General features: G+C 40.6%; 1 protein-coding gene across 2 annotated transcripts in view; it reads right to left on the bottom strand.

Annotated features, from left to right (window-relative positions):
* STAG1 (STAG1 cohesin complex component) overlaps nucleotides 1-21,452 on the bottom strand; it is a 154,072-nt gene that overhangs the window by 97,054 nt on the left and 35,566 nt on the right. Inside the window, exons 2-4 of one of the 2 annotated variants that reach the window (XM_066556791.1) lie at nucleotides 17,973-18,107; nucleotides 10,720-10,822; nucleotides 1,449-1,613 (exon numbers count right to left, since the gene is read on the bottom strand). In XM_066556791.1, coding sequence (XP_066412888.1) covers nucleotides 1,449-1,613; nucleotides 10,720-10,822; nucleotides 17,973-18,001 — 297 coding nt within the window. In that variant the 5' untranslated portion in view covers nucleotides 18,002-18,107. Of the gene's footprint in view, nucleotides 1-1,448; nucleotides 1,614-10,719; nucleotides 10,823-17,972; nucleotides 18,120-21,452 lie in introns of those variants that run through there. The other variant, XM_066556793.1, reaches the window with a different exon arrangement.

Here is a 21,452-nt window from a genome sequence, read left to right on the forward strand (position 1 = left end):
GTATCAAAGTCAATTCCACATACACCCAGAGTCATCAAATATCAAAGCAGTTGCTCATTCCTTTCTATTTGGCTTCTGCAAATATCAATAACTCTAAGTCAACTATACTACATCAAGTATATTGTATGTTCTGTACCACAGTAAAACCAGAAAATAGACTCCAGATGTTTCCTCAATTCCTGCCAAAAACAAAATTTGAAAAAGTGCTGAAAACCAAACAAAGTTTGAAGCTCTGTTGTAGGAAAAAAAGGCATAAGGAATCCATAGCTTTGTTACAAGTAAATTTGTTCTGTCTTCACCTACTAGATAAGAAGGGTCAATCCTGAATAAGTGTAAACACAGAAACTGCTACAAACAAAAATTCTCATTTCCTTCCTGTGCATTACTTCTTTAAAACTAAATCTCATATTTTCCACGGGTTTGAGGCAGAAAATTTTCAACAACTTTCACTCATTTGCAATATTTGATTTCTGTGAGACTTAAAAGAAGCTTAGGTTTTAGCTACACTGAAAGTAATATTGAGAATGGGACTTAGGACCTAATTTTCCTAATTTGTACTTTTCTCTTGTTAATCAGCATCAAAACAAACTAACTGATACTGCCTAAGTCCTGCGTTGTTGAAATGCAAAGTAAAGGAGGTTTGCTTAAATAATCCATCAGAGCAGGAGTGACTGTTGGCTTTGGACTGCATGGGCTGAGGAGTTTTGGACCCATTGTTTCTCCTTTGCATTTCAAAACCAAGCAGCACCGCAGCTTACAAACACCACACGGACACTCTCAAAACCAATCCTCTGTGCAGAGTCTTGAGGGGCAACTCACCTGGCCCCACACATCCTGTAAAGGCCTCTGAACTGATCAAAACATAAGAGGGTTATAAACATTTCTAGAGGCAACTAGGACAATCTAATTTATTTTACAATAAATAAAAATTTGCCTTCAGGATGTATCAATGCTTTCCCTCAGACTCAGTGGAAGTCTAGGCAAATAGCTTATCCTTCACCTGCTGTCCTGATGGGGATAGCAGGAATGCAAGTTCCAGTGCAAAGCACTCCAAACCTGCTTATGTGAGCAGGTATTCTTGACAAAAAGAGTGAACAAAAAAAAGCTTGGATTTGTCATTATTTTCATATACTTTTTGCCCATATAAAGCTTGCTACAGGTTATACTTTAATGAACTGCTTAATATCAATATATATTTTTAACTTAGGAGTAATGAACAAAATAATGGAGAATTTGAAACATATGATGACCCTGCCAGGTCTCTTGTTTTTCAGCAGGATACATGACAGCCCTAAATCAGAACCCACTCAGTCCTGTACTTCACCATACCCAGTCTCTTGGACCAATGCAGTCACGAGAAAATACTACAGTTCCCAAAAGCATAGCTGAGACTGGACTCCAGTCAGGATACACTGAACTGTGAGGAGGAACACAAGGGGACATTTTACCTGCATAGCACTCTTTCCCAGCTTAACCACCTCGAACAGGGTGACAGGGTCCCCTTCTCCATTCTGCTGCGGGTGGCCGTTGGCTCTCCCACGACTCGCCCCTCGGGCTCCAGCGTCGGAACGCCCCTTGTCCGCTGGGGACTTGCGGGGTTTCTTCGTGGCAGACTGGGCAAAGAAAACCAGCAGAGGGAAAGTTTATTCTAGCTGCATCTGAAATCACCCAGGGTTTCTTTATACACCCAGCTTATCTTCATAATCCATAAGCATTTCGTGGTTACACCCTCACACACATTGATACACACAAAGATCATGGATGAGCCAGGCTGGAAGGCGTCTCCAGTCTGACCTCCTGCTCAAAGCACGGTCGGCTAGGAAAATAAACCAGGACTTGATCCAGTCAGGTACATATAATTTTATTTTTCAGTAGTTGTTGAGGGACTATTTAAAAGCCACTGCCATGCCAAGGTAAGTAGCGGTCACCCCAAGACAGTGGTCAAGTCCCAGTGCTGGAGTACTTGTTGATGTCAGTCCCTGTATGAGTCTCACATAGACATTGAGAATAACTGGTGATCTTAACTAATGATCTAAGACACTAAGTTATTAAAAATACATTTGCCACATTAACATTCATTTTCTGTATTTTCATACAACTTTTATAAGAAACTGTGTACATAGTCAGCTCTTCAACTCAAATCACCAAATTTGTACAGCCAGATTTAGTAGATCACCATAACAGCCTCTTGCTTCAAAATTTTATGAGTTAAAACATTTTCCATTTGAGTCTAAATTACTTAATGTAAATTTTCTCTCTGTTCTTCAAGGTTTTAATCAGGTGGTATAGACACCACCTGTCAACACTCACCTACTGAACACTTTGCTCTGAATTTAAGTCACTCGTGAAACAGACAGAAAAAAAAATCTGGGGAAAATAACATTAGATTTCTTACTTCCATATTCTATTCTTTCTCCCTACTGTGAGGCAAACAAAAGCAAAATCTGCTGTTTTCCACAGAACAATGAAGCTATTGTGAGGAATTATGTTAAAGAAAACAACACACAAGCAACTCAAAGACTAAATTTTGGACAATATGCTCACGGCACCGTTTACTCAAGTATATTGTCAGCTGAGTTTCTATTAATGCTTTTAGTAAAGAACAAAAAGTCAACATTTTCAGTTGCATATTACAGCACAGACACATTGAGAATCTTCCTGCAGAGGAAAGGGAACTAATTTCTGGCAGAGCTGGTAGAAGAGGGCCCTGCAAGTCCAGCTTTCCCCATGCTTTAAAAGGGATCACTGCTTTAAAAGGGGTGGGGCCAGAGGGCTGAAGCAAAGGGCAAGGTAGAGTGCAACTGCCTCTTGCAAATATTCAATTAAGGACTTGCATAGAAGTACAAGCTGGAAAGCTTAAAATAATGGTACAATCTCTGTGAAGTTTTTTGGATAACATTTGCACTTAGGATCAAGAGTATCTCCCTCAATGAATTTTTAAATATGTGCAAAGCTGCTTGTAACAGTAAGTATATTATCAACATATGAAATGTTTAAGTTCTACTGAGCTTGAAAGAAACATGTGATCACTATTTATTAAAATGGGAAAGAATTAGAAGTAAATTGACTCTTTGGAGAGATATAATCCATACACTTATTCTGTCTGGGAGACAGTAAGTACTTCATCTAGCTACAAGGACTGCTAAATGAAAGCTTGAATGCAAACTGATGCCCTCCACAGAAACTAATGCAAGCCCCCTTAGACAGTTTTTTTCCACATGTAATTGAAAGAGAGGCATTAAATGTTGCAAGAATGAAAGGAAAACACGTTAAGAGATGGATATGAAATGCACATATCCAGAGCTACCTTGGTAGTGAAAGCAATGAGAAAAGCCACCTGTTTTAGTACCTGAGCATGAGTACTACAAACACAGGCTCCAAATGTGGAATCACCAGGCATGTCAATGCCCAGTTTAAATTCCCTTTGTCAGGTATCCTGGGAAAAGGAGGTGATTTGACCAAGGCTCCCAGTCTGAAATGGGAGAGTGAGATCACCACTGAGCCCTCAGAGGAGGTACAGAAATTACTGACACATGTACTTCTGACCAAGTACTGGGTAAAGCCAGGTTCTTCAGATCCAAGTAAATACCTCAATATCCTGGCCCTGAATTAGCACCAGATATATTACTGAGTCTATCTGAATAAAATTTTTCTTTGGTGTAGACTTTCTTTTGACAATGAGAACATCTCTCAGAGCAGAGAAAAATCTTGCATCTAACAAAAGCCATTGTGTATCCAAGCTGTGGTAGCAAAACCCAGATGCAGGAGCTGTATTGAATCCTGCCTCTAGAGACAAAACCAGTAGACAGGATGCTCCACTCAAGACTGAAGAAAACCCCAAAAGTGAACTTTGAGATAGGCAAGGATTAACACTGTCTTCAGGTGGAAAGGCACTAGTGAAAGGGCATCCACCCCTCAGCACTTCCACCCAGCAGGCATCTGGCAGGAAGCCCAAGCTCAATCTCACTCCAGAGTCTGAAGATAAAACAAATCATATATAAGTCCTCCAGCAACTGCCTTGTGCTCTGAAGTTTTGCAAGCACAAAGCACATGGCAGTCCCTTAGTCATTAACACACAATATTACAATGCAGTTGTCAAACATTATTTGCACATAATGTCTCTGAATTTACAGCAAGAAACTTTGCAGGCCATGTTGACAGGCTTGAGCTTCCTACAGGTTCCTGTCTCTGAGCACAAAGTCCAGTAGGAAATTCTACTTCAAAGAGACCAAGGAGCCACTGGAACAATCTCCCCAGGGAATCTGGGGGTTCCTCAACATTGTACAATTCAGATTCAGCTGGACAGGCTGCTAGGGCATCTTGTCTAGCCTGTGTTTTTGCCAGACAAGATTGAACCAAATGATCTGTGAGGTCCCTTCCAACCTGGTATTCTATGATTCTATCCCAGGATGGAGACATCCTCCACCACCACCAAAGCAAGTGAAGGAAAAGACAGGACTGGTACATCTGCAGAAACACAGAGAAGACTCACTCATGATACAGAGCATCTGTGGCATATCTCCAAAGGCACTTGCTCTTGGAAGTGGAGTTGCAAAAGCTACAAATCTAAAAACTATGTTTGGCTTTGAGGATGCCAGGCACAGGTAACTGTGCATCCCAGAAAAGAGACACAAGCACTCACAGGCAAGGGTGATCCTTCTGAAAAAAACAAAGAAACCTTTTCTCCAACACCATGAAGAGCTTCCACACAGAAACAGCCCTGCTCAAGAAGGAGTGTGGCCCCAGTAAACCTGCCAGACTATCACTGACAGCTGTAAAATGAGATGTTTCCTAAGATCAGAGTGAATTTGCAGCAGGGCTGCTCCCATGGATCCAATGCTCATCAAGACACAGGAAAAACAGAACCGTTGAGTCCTAACAAGAGCAAAAATTGTGATTACTGCACACCATTTTACAGCTTTGAACCAGAAAGTCCCCCCCTGAAGTGGGTAGGACTGCCAAAGGGAGGGATAAAGCAGCATGAGACAGTAAGAATGCTTGAGGCTTTTTAATCATACACCACGAAAAGTGCTGCCTGGAGCTGAGAGGCTGCAGCAGTTGCATTTGTGATTTCACTCCAAAACACCAGGACAGCTGGGCTGGTGTGCTGTCAAAATGGACTGAGGTGCCAAATGAAAACAGAAACTACTGATGACTTTTCAAATTTGTGACAACAAAAGCTAAGGGTTTATATACACCAGCATTAGGAAATTCAGAAGCTCCAGAATACACTACAGAAGTGACAATCAAAAATGGCCATATTGACTGTCACATACCTCACCTGTTGCTTTAAGACTTAAATGAATGCAAACAGGAAACAAAATACTCACCTTGACTGCAATTAAACTAAAATGGTGGCAGTTCAGGATTTTGCAACAAATTAGCTACACAATACTTTTCCTTTCATGTCTTTAAAATTACTGTGAAGAAAATAGTGACCCACATTTGTAAAATCAAGTAATACAGTGAAAATTGATTCACACACTATCAAAAAAAAGTAAAAGTGGCTTGACATTTTCCATTAACTTTCCCCAAGCTGATGTGATGCACTTCATGAAGAAATGAAGGCAGTGAGAGTCCTAGAGTCAGTAACTCCTCCTAACACACCACCTGAAAACAATCACCTGTATGTGCATTCCCACCATGAGTCATCTAGAGGAATGAATACCCCACTTCCCTGGGAAGGTGGGAGAAACTTTTTAACCTCCACTTGAGTAAACTGAAGAACTTGCCTCTCCAAGGCACCAGCCCCTCAAGAAGCTCTGTGTTATAAGCTTTTGTTAAGTGGAAGAATGGTAATGCCTGAGGTCTTCATGAGTTAATCCGGATTAAAAAACCACTATGACACATTTCATACCATCTTCATGGAAATCTAGGGAGAAGGTTCTTGGATTCCCACAGTCCTGTGGATTGTTTTGGTCATAGAAACAAACAAGGAGCTCCCTGTGAAAAGTCTCATCCTGCAAATAAAGAGAGGTGCAGGTCCCCTAACACCCAGGGCACCCAGAGCTGCTTCAGCTGCAGCACTTGAAGTTTAGGACAAAAAAACCAGAGGCAGTGTTGGGAGCGGTGGTGCTATTTTTCACCCTTATTTAAAAATCTATCAAGAACTCTCAAAGTCATCTTAAAGAGTCAAGAGAGTATGCTGTAAATGCTTGAATAATTTCAATTCTTCTAGCTGAGACATTTACTACCAAAAAAAGACTATTTCCACAGAAAAATGAAGAATATATTAGATTGCCAAAAATACAAGAACCATCCAATCAAAAGCTTAAAAGGAAAACATCTAATGTTACAGGTAACAGGATAGAAAAGTCTTCACAAAGCTGCTATAGATGCACTGCATTTCTACTGAACTGCAGACTCCCTTCAGTTGTAAGGGACAGACCTAAATCATCAGGCAGGCAAGCTGAAACAGGACACTGATGTAAATCACACCAACCACAAACCTCCACTGTATGAAAAGAAATTCTTCTAAGAGGATTCCTCCCTGTTATTAATCAGGACACGTATGACTTGGAACTAGAAGCAAAATTCAATCCCCTGCTGTATCTAACATCTATACTGCAAGATTAAATAAGGCCAGGAATCTGCTGCAATGTTAAAATTCCCCATATGAATGCAAAGATAAGGCATTGTGGTCTGTCTCCTCCATACCAAAAACTACAAAAGGACCTGAAAGCAAAATTGTACAGGCTTTGCTTGGCACAAAAGCATCAGAAGTGCCTTGTTTCATCTTGCTTTAAGTGGAGAAAGATACACTGTGGCTCTGAGTGTGGGATGAGAGAGAAACCAGCAGAGATTCCCAAATTGCCACCTCTGGAACAGACAAACTGATGTTTCTCCTGTCCTCTGAATTAGAGATTAAATCCGTCTACTCCACCTTCGAATCTGAAACACAGCCAGGGATCTCTCACTGCCTCAACCTCCAGCAGCTGAGGTTTAAACCAAGCTATTCTGAGCTCCTGGGAAAGTGAGGCCAGGTAGTTTAAAATAAAGCATGCCAACAGTGCTGAACAGAGTGTTGATCCAAAAGAGGAGACAAAAAAGGATGGGTCAATAACTGATCTGAGCTCACTGATGTGAATGCTACACTGCATCATAAGCCCTTGGGCTTTCAAATCCCCTGTGCAGAGCAGGGGAGCACATCCATACCCATGTATTTCAATAATGCAGCAGACAGAGAGGGCACTTTGGCCAATATCACTCAGGAACTTCAAGGAGAGGACTGTTAGAAGTCACTCCTTAAACAGAATTTGTTACATTCTATTCCCAGAATTGATTAAATACATACCCAGACAGTTGTAATGCTGTATCCTCACACAGAGCATCACAAACATGTGCACCACAATATGCCACTAGCTGGACAGGCTCAGCTCTTGGCCAGGCCCTCCATGGGCATCTCTATGAGACTCAGGGCTTAGAAGGGCACGTGGCCAATAGGCAGCCCCAGCCACTGGAGCAGGACATGGTGCAGCCCCTGCTCAACTCACAGCAAGGGCCAGGGAGCTCAGGACAGTCAGCTTAGATTCTGAGAGCTATTCTGCAACACCAATGCACTTCATCTATTGGCAAATTGACTGTCTAGTCTGCTCAGTCAAGTACTCATTAGAACAGTGGACAGAAGTGAAGGGGCTACTTGAAATGCAGTGTTTTAGAATGGAGTGACTTGGATTGAAAGGAAATCTTAAAGATCAACTAGTTCCAAGTGGTTTAGAAAGTGAAGGTACCCCCAAAGCATTACAGTTCTCTGTGAACTGAAGAGGTATTTGCTACAAAAGGCAGTTTTTCAAATGAGCACCATCTTCTTACAAAGGTCTCAAATCTGCAGAGATTGTCTTTCTTTGGAAAACCCTCTTGTAGTAACGTATCTTTCTGATAAAAGGTCAAGTCCATTCTGTGACACTCAGCAGAAACCTGTTTAAAATACATACATATATTTAGTGGAATATATTCTATGCAGCTCTGTAATAGGATCATGCAGCACAAAGTAAAGTCCCTTTCCAAGAGGTCAGTATGTTTATGGCAGATGTGCCACTGTAGCTGTGATGGCCTAAAGACATAAGTAAATCAGCATTTGCTGGAAGAGATTAAATCTTATTAGAACATAATATCTAAGTTATAAAAAAATCCCAGCCACAGAAATCAGAAAAGCCTTTGGGCTACCATTCTTCAGATCTACAACAGAAATTAAAATCATCTAAGCTAAATCTAATCTAAGTTAAGAAAAACATTTCTGAACTTAACTAAACCTTTTAATCTGTTGCACATCTGAAAGTACAGGTAGGTGGTACCTGTGAAGGAAACAAAAACCATGGTAGTGAAGAGCTGGGAGGGAAAATGTCAGAGCTGCACCTCCTGTAAGAACCAGGCATTTTACCTGAGAGAAGTGGCTGGGCTGGCAACATGGTTTAATAAAGCAATACAATTATCAAGTCCCTGGCTTTTAACATCAAATAATGCTGTAAATTCAATTGCCTAGATTAGCCTTTCCAAAGGTTTTGCATCTCTCTTCTAGTCATTAGAGTGGCTTTTTGCTTTTGGGGTTTTTTTCTTTTTTTTAGAAGAACAAAGGGAGAAATTTATCATGAAGTAGAATGGAATAGGCACCTAAGAGAGGCTGTGCAGTCTCCAGCCTTGGCAGTTTTCAAAATCAAACTGGAAAAGCCATGAGCAGCGTGGTCTGATCCCAAAGCTGACCCCACTCTGACTAGGAGGCTGCAATGAGATCTGCTGAGTCCCAGTCCATGAACAACCATATTGCTTTTCCTCTCTGAAACTCTTCCAGTCCTAATATACACTTTCCTGAGATTTTGGGATGGAGGTCAAAAGGGAAAGTAGAACTGAGCAAATTCTTCCAAATTTTGACGAACTACAGTTTTATAAAGGACGCTGTATTTGTTTCATTCTCTATTTTCTTCCTCTAAGTTGCAAGACTGGATTTGGAGGTGTTTGACTCCTCTTAAGCATTAAGATAAAGCTTCAGAATTCCCCCTGATAACCCTGAGGTCTTGTTCCTTATCAGCAGCAGTCAGCTCACAGCCCATCACTTTGTGACTGAAGCAATGGCTGCTCCCTCTGCATGCTCATCACTTGACAATCACACCTAATGAGCCTGGGGTTGTCCTAAGCAAAATGAGCAATTCCTCCCCTAGAAACCTGACAGCAGGACCAGCAGAGTGCTTCAGCAAATGTTCCCATAGGAGCTACTAATAAAGTGTAGCAGAGGAATGAGAAATGCTTTTTGTAACATTCACCTTTCCCTTCCAGTGGGTACAAAATACCCCTGGTGTTGCTATAACTTGAGGTTGTATATTGTGACAACATTCTGGGTTAGCAATCAGGTTAGACCAGCCTTTTTTTAATTAGAGTTACAAAACCCCATAGATTTGCTAATTAAATATTCATTTTATCCTTTGCTTACAAACTATGTAAACAGATAAGCTGTTCTCTTTAAGCACTTCTTTAAGGCATGCTCTGAAGAGGCTTCATGTTCATGAGCAAATCCATTTACCTGATGAAGAACATATGCATCATGGGAAAGTGTTTGAAAGCTTTCAAAAAGGAAGATAACGTGCCCAGAAAACACCAGGATTTAAAATGTTGGCACCTTCCTTGAGTCCAGAGACTGTGATGCAAATTGAAAACCAACAGGAAAGAGGAATTTGCTCCAGCTTGGCCAGCATGCCTGAAAGTAACACATGGATCTGTCCATTCTTACATTCTCACCAAGCCCATGGTTTGAGATAAGCCTTAGGATCAAAGCCCTCAGGGCTAAAAAAAATCATCCCCATCTCCTAGTGCTATACAGATATATGGCACATTGACAGTGTGAGTTTATTCACAGAGCAATGCTAAGAGGTGAATCAAACTCATCAACAACAAACACATGAGTTCCCACCAAGTCTTACTCCACATGGGTACTTCAAGTGATACAGCCAAGGGAACTACACTGATCATCTTCAAGAACCAACATGAAGGACAACATGACACCCAGAACTTGCCCTTTATTTTCCAATAAATTGTCTATTTTATAAAATAGATGAAAATAAAAGAGAAAGCCTCCCTAATACCCATGTAATAGAGAACTGTTTCTGAATGGTCCTACTGATAGGCCAGCAGAGACAAAACAACCATATCACCTGCTGCACTATGCCAGGGGACACCTTGAAGCTTCCAGTCTACAAATAGAAGGCAGTCCATGTCAGTCACATGACTTTTAAAGGGGTTAATAGATTTTCTCAGTAATCTAGTAAATATCATGCTGTAATTCTTCCACTCACATTAAGGGATTAACAGTAATAAAAGGATGGCTAGAATGCCATTTATCACTTAAAGTCCATTACAACTTTCAAGAAGACAGTGTTGTACTTACTGAGGATATTCTCATATCTGGAAGAATGTTGTAATGACAATAATAACAAAACTGTATTGTTCATGAAAGCAGCTAGCAAAAGAAAAATTAATAGCTATTATGACAAAATTTTTATGTCCTTGTTTAAAGGACATAAATTTCAAACATTGTTTGCACATCAATTTGATAAATATTTCATACTACAAGTCTTCATAAAGTCTGACATAGGACTCATTAAAAGCCTATTTATGTGACCACAAGCTGATCAGATGAAAAAGAGTCTACAGTCAATTATAAATAGATGCATAACTAAACAAAAATAAATTAAATAGATGCATAACAAAACCAAAATAAATTATACATACTGGCGGCCTGCCGGGACGGCCCCTTTTCCTTTTTCCTTTGACTTCTGCTTCTTCAAGCTCACTGCCAGCATCTGAATGTGCAGTAGTTTCATTTGTAGAATCCCTAGGGGAGGGAAACATTACATAAATTCAAATGATCTGAAATCAACTAGTAGTCTGTAAATGACCAATTAAATACTTAGTCCTGAGCCAGGAAACAAATGAACAACAAAAAAAGTCAGCATAAAAGGCTTTCCCCATTTACTGTGCAAACCAAGGAAACGAGCATTGCTCATCCTGGCAAAAGGCTTTCCCTTTTCCTCAGCTCCAACGTCACTTTATTGACTGGAATCTTGAAATTAATTTTATTTGAAAACACTTTACACTTCGAAACTGGCTATATTAACCAGCACATGCTCAGTTCATCAATCCCACAATGTATTCACTACCAAGAACCTCCTTTTACTCTTTGTAGGTGCTTCTGAGCTGTTCTCAAGGCCCCAAGAGCAGTGTGGAGTCCAACCCAGCTGTGTCATCATTAGAACAGTCACAAGGCTCCACACAGCTCTCAGTCACACCCCAAGACAAGGGGCTTGGGCAGCTATTGATAAAGAGGATTCATGCTGACTGTGAGGCCCAAGCCCAAAAACTCCCTTTCATCTGAAGACCTTGATAATTTTTGCAATTAGAAAAATATTTTCACTTGTACAATGGAAAAGCTTTGACATTGCTCAGCTCCTGTTAGCAGAGAAGCCCAAACAATAATTTGTCATTTGTTGCCATTTCAGATTTAAGACCATGATAAGAAAAAAATTTCCCCTAATTTTCACCACCCCTCCCAGCCAGAGGCACAGGTACTTCTCTGCCTTCTAAACACACATAGCTGCTTGAAGAAACTCAGATTGTAATTGATCTTTTGGGGCATTAGACCTTGCCCAAGAGCAGCTCACATGCAAAACCATACCTGGGCTTTATTTCTACTGTGCAAGACCACCAGTGCACCAGATCTCTATAAATTTTCATTTGCAAATAAAAATGTCCTAGATTACTCAAGGATGGGTCAAGTGTAGTTATAATCATAGACTTCTTTAAATCCAAAATCTTTTCCTTGAAGTGAAAGGAGTTCAGTTGCTGTGTTACTTGTGCAAAGGAAAGGTGAAAACCAGACCTATTCCATATTTTATAGAGCCTCACACATCAACAGCAGCAGAAGTGATCTGCTCTAGAGAAACTGAGAAGCTCCAGCAAGCAAAGATCTACTCAGATCTTCCACCCTGTCTGAGGCCTATTCTGTATTTTGCTTTATAGACCAGGAATACTTTACAGATTTGTTGTATCACCAAGAAAGCTATTTAATAATGCAGAAAGATATTATTGTATCCTAACTGGGAATGTTCTCATACTCCTCTTTACTGAAATTACTGTATTGTCTAGATCTGCTCTCACTCAAATAATTCTGGAGAACTGTGATGAATTTCTAATATTAAGACATTGTTTTCCAACCTTTTCCTATTTGCAAGCACAAAACCACCAAGGGGTCCACAGAATCTTTTACAAAAGCCAGAATGCAGAAGAACATCTACAAATGTTTTACTGAAATTAATTTCAGTGGATTATCTCTAAATACTCCATATACCCCAGAAAATCAGGCACCCTAGATGAAAAACCACTATTCAAGTGCATTTGAGTTCACAAATTACACACTTGTAATGCAGTACCTCTACAAAATATTTAAAATGCAGCTTTGTTGTGATACAATTAAAAAGCAGCTTTTGCACTTCATAAAATATGAAACTTGAAAAACTTACCATCAAGCTATGTATTTAGAAAAACACCCCAAAATGTAAACAGCCTAAAATGAAATAAAAGATACCCCAAACAGAGTTAAAAATTGTTTGGTAGAATAGGGCCACAGCAGAGGAAAGCAATGCAGTAAATACAGCTGAAAACATGCTTATGTAGATGGATGTCTCCAGCCTTTACTCAAATACCTCAGCACACTGCAAGTCAATTTGACAAAAATGCACACTGGCTCACAATGGCAATTTTAATAGAATCTGAATACAGAAGTAAAGAACCCCATAAAAATATTTGCTCCCTTCTGTTGCTGCAGAGAAATTAAAACCGTTCTCTATTGCTTTCCCTGGAAAAAAAAAAAAAACAAAACCAAAAAAAACCAACCCAAAGCTTTTCTCTCTGGTTTGTTCAGATCCTTATTGGAAAAGTTCCAGGCATGGTGTCTGTCTAAACAATACCCCCATTCCTGGGGAAACACTGTGCTTTGCTGACTTAGAAACCTGCACCCCTAGGATCATCAGGATAAAGATTTCTCTCTACTAAAATCTACAGATTCAGCAATCCTCCTAGGCAAACACCTCAAATCTTTCCCTTGAAACACCAGAGCTATATAAATAAATTAAACTCTACTACTACTTCACATGCATCTACTCCACAGAGAATTCGACTTTCTGCCGATTTACAGCCTCAGTCCAGCCTAGCAAAACCTCCAGATAAATCTGTCTATTTAGCTCTGGAAATTTCAAATCTTTCCTAACGCTGCATATGGAAGGAACAGTTAAGTTATTAACCACCTTCTAATCTTTGCCTTAAATAGACTGTTGCCTCAAACCTGATTCTCTTAATATTCTTCTGGTAAAACTTCTCTGATTTGCTGGAAGTCTCTTTGGCCATTTCCCTTTCTGGGAAAAGCTCAGTAAATTAGTACTAAGGGTGAGATTCAGGTAATCTAAATTAAATTAGAGACATATGCAATGCAGAAAACCCTAATGTACAAAATACCTCACACTAGGATCAGTGCCCAAAACTGGTCAGACAGTTGAAGTCTTATAAATTTTGTCTTCTCTCCATTGATGATAAGCTGATCAAGACAAGCAGCTTAAATATAAATGTTTCAAATTAAACAAAGTAATTCTCACCCTAACAACATGTCAGGAAGAAAGGAAACTTTTCCAGCAAGAATGCATGTAAGGAACAAGGGGAAAACATCAAAAACTGGGTTCCCTTCAATGCTCACATTCTTTGGAGTAGAGAGACAAGACCAAGGACAACCTCCAGTCTTTAGCTGGTTTCGTATTAAAATAAACATCATTTCAAGCAGCAAGGAATTCTGTTTGAATAATCCAGCTCCTGCACACCAAGGTCCTTCCAGGGTGGCTGTGAGCCCTTTCAGTTTGGGAGGTAGTGCCTCTTGCTTCTGTCCCAGGCTTGCAGCTGCTCTGGGTACACACACGTGCTCCTTCTCCTCTTCTTTCTGCACTCAGAGCAGCAGTAGAGCATCTCCTAACTGCCTGCAGTCCTGTCAGTTTGTAACACTCTGAGAGAAGCAGCTGGCCAGCATCCATCTCCCTCATTCCCTACACATGTCACAGAACTGCTAAGAAGTAATTTATCTGGTGGCAATTATCCACATCTTAATAGACCAGAATGATCCTATCCTCATTCCACGTGTGTGTGGCACCTGAGGGGGAAACTTGGGCCGAGTCATAATTTATCCTTCCTGAAGCTGTTGTGAGGGAAGATAATCTGGGCCTAAGGAAACCTGCCTCATCTGAGGAGAGGTGGAAGTGCCTAAAGCTAAACCTTTCCTCTCCTAAGACTCCTTGGAAATGACAGGGACCTGAGAGAATTTCACAGAGGTGGGAGGCACCTACGAGAGCAGAGCAAAGGAGACAAGTGATACCCCCTTTTCAGGGCTCAGGTATACTCTGCTTTGCTTTCTGGTTTCTGTGGTAACTAAAGCATCCTAGAAAAGTGGCAGCAACTCCAGAATCCCTTCTAAAAACTCCAGATATTATTCCAGAGTTATAATTACTAACCCTTGAAGCTATCCATGTTAATGAAGAATTACCAGATTACTGGACAGCCCTTTACCATGTCATGCTCCTGAGAAACATGCTTCCATTAACACAGCAAATTTCACATCTCTGTAACACAAACTAAAATGAATTTACCTTTCTTCTACTATTTCACAAAGTCCTAGCTATAGCATTTATATACCATGCCCCTTTAAAAGCATACCACAGCAAAAACCTGTGTTTATGTATCAGGTTTAGTAAAAAAAAGGAACTAAAACACTTCTATAAGCTTTTATAGCTATTGCTGAGGGGCTCAACATTCTGGCAGAGATAAATCCAGTAATTGCTATCACCACATTCAGCCTTGTGAAAAAAAGCATTCATGAAGAAAAATGGCTAAATGCACAGGCTCATGAATCAGTTCTCATGGCTGATCTTCAAAAATCTAAGGAGCAAACATGAGTCATGCCACTGAGAGAAGATTCATACCTGTCCATCACACAGATCGAATACACCAGATGCTTTCTCAGAACATCTGAAACACCAATAAGTGAAATCCTGTCTTCACTGTGTTCTGAAGCCACTTCTATCAATCTAGAAAGGTTAAAGATTCTCCTTTCATGTTCCCTCAACAAAGAAGAATTTGGGAGGGAATATATGATATGGTCCTATCAACATATATTAACATATCAAATTGGCTTTTGGACTGTTTGTTTAAAGAGGGTAGCCAAAAAGATTACAAAACATTACAAAAAGAAGTAGAAAATAAGCACAGGAATGGGAGATAATAATAATCCTTCAAACAATTCATTTAAGAGCTAGAAAGGAAACCTTGATGTTCTGTGTGGAACTGGACTGTGTCTTCCCAAATCTGTAAATGTGTGTAGCTAATACCCCCTAGCCCAAAAATTGTGTCAGGTTTCCTCACCCTTACCCAGCACTCTTCCTGATGGAAGCCTGACTAAGACTTTCTGAATTAGAATTTATCACTTTCTTTGATACTTCATCCACACTAGCCAATGTTCTGAGCCCTCAGGAGAGTCCCAAAACCTCTATGTGCAAATCATGCTGAGTTCTTTGAAAATGAAAGATCTAATCTTGCTCATAAGCAATTAAAACTACATGTATTGTTGAGGATGACATTTCACCAACACTTCATAAAGTAACATTAAATTATTCCCAACTTTACCAGAAAAAACAACATGAATATTTTCGCACACTCTTTGATTTGCTTAAAACCAGTGGCTCTGACTAAAGAATATTTATAGAATATTTAACATCCCTCAGGTTTTCAGCAGGTGTGTCAAGTTACCAAATCCAGTAATATACACTTTTTAACCTTAAACTCTGTGATATTCCATTCACTTTTTAAGTCCATCTGGATTCTTTAAGTGGGAATGCAATTTCCACCACCACAGATTTTCCTAGCTTTTTGTTCTTGGAATATTTCACAAACATTCCCTCACTTCTTGAATGTGGCAAATCCAGGAAATATGAACCAAGAAAATGTTCTTCCACAACTAATCCCCCTAAGCTAACAAGAACCCCCTCAGGCTGACACTCCCCCTCAGTGCTGCCCAACAAGGTCATCCCCAGCTTTAGCCTGTACTCATCCACAATTAATTTTTTTTAAAGCAGTTTTAAAAATACAAGCAAAAACTGTAATGCAAAGCACACTATTATTAAGGTCAGACAAATTTCTTTTCAATTGTCCAACCATCCAGTTTCTTAAATAACAGGACTTGAAGTCTTAGCCCGGAATGCCACTCAACCCTGATAAACTAAAGTTCCTTCACACTCTGAGGTAAAAAAAAAAAAAAAAAAAAAAAAAAAAAAACCAAAAAAAAAAACCAAAAACCACATTCCAAGAAAAATAAATTTAGATAGTTACCAAATGTACCTGGTGCAGATGCCTGGCACTGGCAGCTAGGAGCTAGGTGGTGACAGATGGAGCTCTGTGAGGGAATGGTGGGGGGCCCTGGGGGGGAATAGTGGGGGGCAGCTCTGTGAGGGGGGACAGCCCTGTGAGGGCATGGGACAGGGGATGGCCCTGTGAGGGCATGGGACAGGGGATGGCCCTGTGAGGGCATGGGACACGGGACGGCCCTGTGAGGGCATGGGACACGGGACGGCCCTGTGAGGGCATGGGACAGGGGGCAGCAGCCCTGTGAGGGCATGGGACAGGGGACGGCCCTGTGAGGGCATGGGACAGGGGGCAGCAGCCCTGTGAGGGCATGGGACAGGGGACGGCCCTGTGAGGGCATGGGAGAGGGGCGGCTCTGTGAGGGCATGGCAGGGGGAGAGCCCTGTGAGGGCATGGGATGGGATGGCGGGGGCAGCCCTGTGAGGGGATGGGATGGGATGGGGGGCGGCAGCCCTGTGAGGGGATGGGATGGGATGGGATGGGATGGCGGGGGCAGCCCTGTGAGGGGATGGGATGGCAGGGGCAGCCCTGTGAGGGGATGGGATGGCGGGGGCAGCCCTGTGAGGGGATGGGATGGGATGGTGGGGGCAGCCCTGTGAGGGGATGGGATGGGATGGCTGGGGCAGCCCTGTGAGGGGATGGGATGGGATGGCTGGGGCAGCCCTGTGAGGGGATGGGATGGCGGGGAGAAGGAGTCCCTTGAGGGGAGCTGGAGTGGGCTGGGCACCCCCACTGGGGCATGAGGGGATGGGGTGGGATGAAAGATTGAAGGCGAACTCGGGCAGAGGAACACCTGGTAGGTTTTGCCTTTGTTTCTCACCATCATCCAAATCCTTTTTAATTAGCAATAAATTAATTTTCTCCAAGCCAAGCCCATTTGGTCTGGTTTGATTTCCCTGTCATTACCTCACCCCATGAGCTTCCTCACTTTGTGTGCTCTCCCTGCCCTGTGAAGAAAGGAGCAGGTTCCAGTCTCTAAAATTCCTTCTTAACTCTGATTTCCTCTCCAGCTCCTCCTATTATAGACTTTCACTCTGTTCTTCCCAGTAGCTCACTTGATCCAAGCACAGCCATGTTCCCATGTGCATTAACCATTCCTATTTCCCAGCAGGACCAAAACATGTTCATGACACTTGCTATCTTCAACTGCAGCAGGCAAAGGCTTTTTGCACAATAAATTCAGCTCATTGTAAGAAAATACACAACTGGAATATACAATATGGTCCATTATGACCAAATCCAATCCATGCTGCTGAAATCTCACAACATTCAGAAGCATAAAAGTAGCAAAGACCTTGTTTTGCTTTGCACAGCAAAGTTAAGTCTCCATACATAGAAAGAAATATTTTTTAGGTTAAGTGTTTTGCAGTTTTTTTTACACAGTTTTTCAGCACATGAAAACACCGGAGGCCTGGAACAGTCACACTAACATGCACTTCTTCCAAGCTTATGTTTTATCCTCACAATCACCTCTCTGTTTACTTCAACCTTTTTAAAAGCCAAGATTTCAAATGTAGAGAGAAGTGTATACTCACTGTAGTACTGGCAAATCTGAAGTAATCATTTTTGCAGCACTCTTGGAAGTAAGAGCTACATAGAACTTCTTCTCAAAGTTATTATAAGACAACTACTTGGAAACTTCTTTCATGAAAAGAATGTCAAAGTCCAGTCTGTAAGAGAGAGAAAAAAATGTTTAGATGTGACTCCAAAATAATAATACATTTGTGTGACTGAATTTTACAAAATAAAAGCTGTGCAAGGGTCTAAGTGCAGCAGGAGGTACTTTAACTTGATGAAACTGAAGTTGTAAATTTAAATAATAAAGTAGACTGCATCTGTGGTGTCACTACACCCACTAGTAACATTTCTCTACCCAAAAGACTAACCAAGGAGTTGACTAATGGCAGCAGATGTGACTTTACCATTAAATAATGGCACAATGTGACAGATTCAATAATCCTCGCTGCAATAAAACACAGAACTGCCATCCTAGTCTTCTAGAAAAAGCAAGTTCTGGAGAAACAAAGTAGATTTGTTTCAGTCTCCCCTTTTACAGGTCCTGGGCTAATATGAAGAGCTGCATGGAGCACTGCAGTTCATCAGTGGCAAGGAATACCAAGGACTCAACTGTGTGTTTTTAAAACACAGGATATGTTCAAACTCTTTTATTTAAATATTAATTTCCTCTCAATGGGCACTTTTTCCCTGTGCACTAGCAGCTTTGCACAAGGCAGGAGGAAAATCCAGTCAGGAAGAGCTAACATAAACTGCACCAAACAAACCAGTACAGCATATAAAGTATAACTTCCATCCTACTACACACACATCAGTGTTTATTTACCAACTGTCCAGAATGAACAGGCTTTTTTGCCTCTTCATGTTACAGTTCCAATTAGACTCACAGTTGCATACAACTAGTTCTTCCAGTACTTACTACTTTGTGCTACAACAGTTTTACTTACAGTGCCTTATCATGAAATTTACATTTTTTTATACCATATAATTAGCGAGCCATTTTGTTGCCAAACACATGTTAACAAACAAAAAGTTGGTTTGGAGCTAAAACCACCACTCCATCATTAATGGTTTAAATGGGCCAATACACCAGGCTGGTGTAAAAGTTCTCCAGTTTTACTATGAGACCGAAGTTAATCTGAGTTCTCCTAGAACAAAAATGTCATATGTGCTACTTGTGCTATTTCCATAAGCATTTCTTCATTAAAGACACTGCTCATTACTGTGTTTTAAAGGATAGGATTGCTCCTAACAGGGCAATCACATTCCAGTCCACAACATAAAGCAACCACTTCAGACACTGGTAAGAATTTATCATAAAAAAATACAGCATCAGATCAAATTAAGTTCTGAGTTGACTTCCTATATGTAAAAATAAAGGCAATGTTCAGATCTCTGAAATGGAGAAGTTCACTTCAACTGGAACAAGACTGAAGAAAAAAGTTTGTTTTTTTTATTTACTCACACAAGCAGTCTCACACGCATTCATACAAATGCTTATGCTACTGGATGTCAAAGGAAACCTATCCATCTTAGACCTTCAGATTAGCTAATTCTAGCAGGATTCATGGCAATCTTACTTTCCAGAAAAGCTTTCTAAAGAAGTTCAAGGAAATTTATGTGTGCTCCAGGTGGGGTATCTTCCACAGACATTTAAGGCATCCTGCACAACTACTATGTGGGATTTCTTTTTTAAATTTTCCTTGTCAACCTAATCACCCTTTCCAACTGCTGGCTGTGCATGCTCAGATGTAATCAGCAGCATTCAGCTGCTCTAGGGAAGTGCTCTCACACACAAGGAAAAGGATACTTGCTCAGAATTAGCTTATTTGAAAAGCAAAGTCCTAACTCAGAAGTATGGAGTGAAGGGTGTAAAGAGCCAGAAGCAGAGGAGAGGACCAAGGCAGATGCACTCACAGTGCTAAGGGCAGAAAACCTGACACCAGGGAACTGCAAGGGCCTGTGCTGCTTCCTCCTTGTCCTTATGCTAAACAGGAAACTGCAAAACAGGGCTGAAAGAAGCCACCCCTCTGTGGTAACGTTCAGACTGGACCGTCAGAAGACAACAGAGTTACCCCTCTGCACTCTTGTACTAATACAGCCACTGTGTGACAAAATACAAAAACTGTTTGACAACTGTGGAAAATTCATTGATCCTTGTAGACTACACAAATACAAACCTTTGTGTTTTTCTGGTTTTAATAAAAGAAATACCTGTTTCTGAAAGATGAAGTTCTCATAACCAGAAAAATCAAACTCTCCCTCTTTCTCTCCTTCTACCTGAGAATAAAGTCATTGATAAAAAACATCCTGAAAGCTTGAGACACAACTATTTTGTCATCTGTCCTGGAGAACAGAGCAAGGGGAAGAATACTTCATATTTCAGCATTTGGAGTTATTTAAACTATAATAAACACAATACAGTCCTTTAACATGCAGTTAACTGCTTATTTTAATTTAGAAATAAAAGTCTGATGTTTTCATTCAATCCCAATTATAATGACCTTTGTACCTTTGCAGCTTTTTGAACCTGCACCTCTATATTTTAAGATGACATAAATTTATGCTGGTCCAGTAAAAATTACCTATAGAGGAATATAAAGCAGGCAGTAGAAGACACCATTTAGTTCAAACATACAATGGGAAACAAGTAAATGTTTCCCTTTTTTACCTGTTTTCCAAGCATGCACAATAATCAGGGCAGACACGACGACCATTATATAAAACTCCTTTTATAAAAAATGCATTTTCTAGTAGATTGTTATTGAAGAAACACTATAATAAACCAAACAATCTCATAATGAGCTCCATTTTAAAAAGACTCCAGGATTTCACAACAATGAATCCAATACACACATTCCATCAATATTTCCTGTGGTTTTGACTAACACACAAAGCTACCCACACTTTTTGCAGTCCTTAGGTTGTTTGCCTCTCCGGTGCTGAAGTAATCCACCCATTTTAGCCAAAAACCAAACAAATTAAAAAACTGACAACATCCTGACAGAGTCCTTCCAAGCAACTCTCTGACAGCAACAACACCAAATCAAGTTAACTCTGTTGTAGACTGGGTACCTACATCTTATAAAGTTGATCCCAAAACTTAAAGAAAATCAACTACTTAATCAAGCAGTTACTATATTATTATTTCCATTGCCTAGAAGACACTCAAAACAAAAGATAGCAGGCATTAGGCTGACTTCTAATACAAAATCCTTTCCTTGTTGACCAAGTCACCTTATCCTTTCCAAGTGCAAAATACATTCAAACAACAGCTCACACAAATGAAGCAATGTCTTCTACAATTAACTGGTCATGCCTTTACCCCCTTCCTCCATTTCCCATTTCCAATGACCCTGCTCTCTCCCTCGGTGCTCCCTTCTGGAGTACATGATGGTGTGTCAAGCTCCTGCACAGCAGCAGAAAACAAGACATGGAAAACACTAGTTTTTCCTGGTTTAGAGACAAGACTTGTCCCCTCAATATTCTTGCCCAAAACC

This window comes from Molothrus aeneus, chromosome 10 (genome assembly GCF_037042795.1).
Source record: "Molothrus aeneus isolate 106 chromosome 10, BPBGC_Maene_1.0, whole genome shotgun sequence".
NCBI lineage: Eukaryota > Metazoa > Chordata > Aves > Passeriformes > Icteridae > Molothrus > Molothrus aeneus.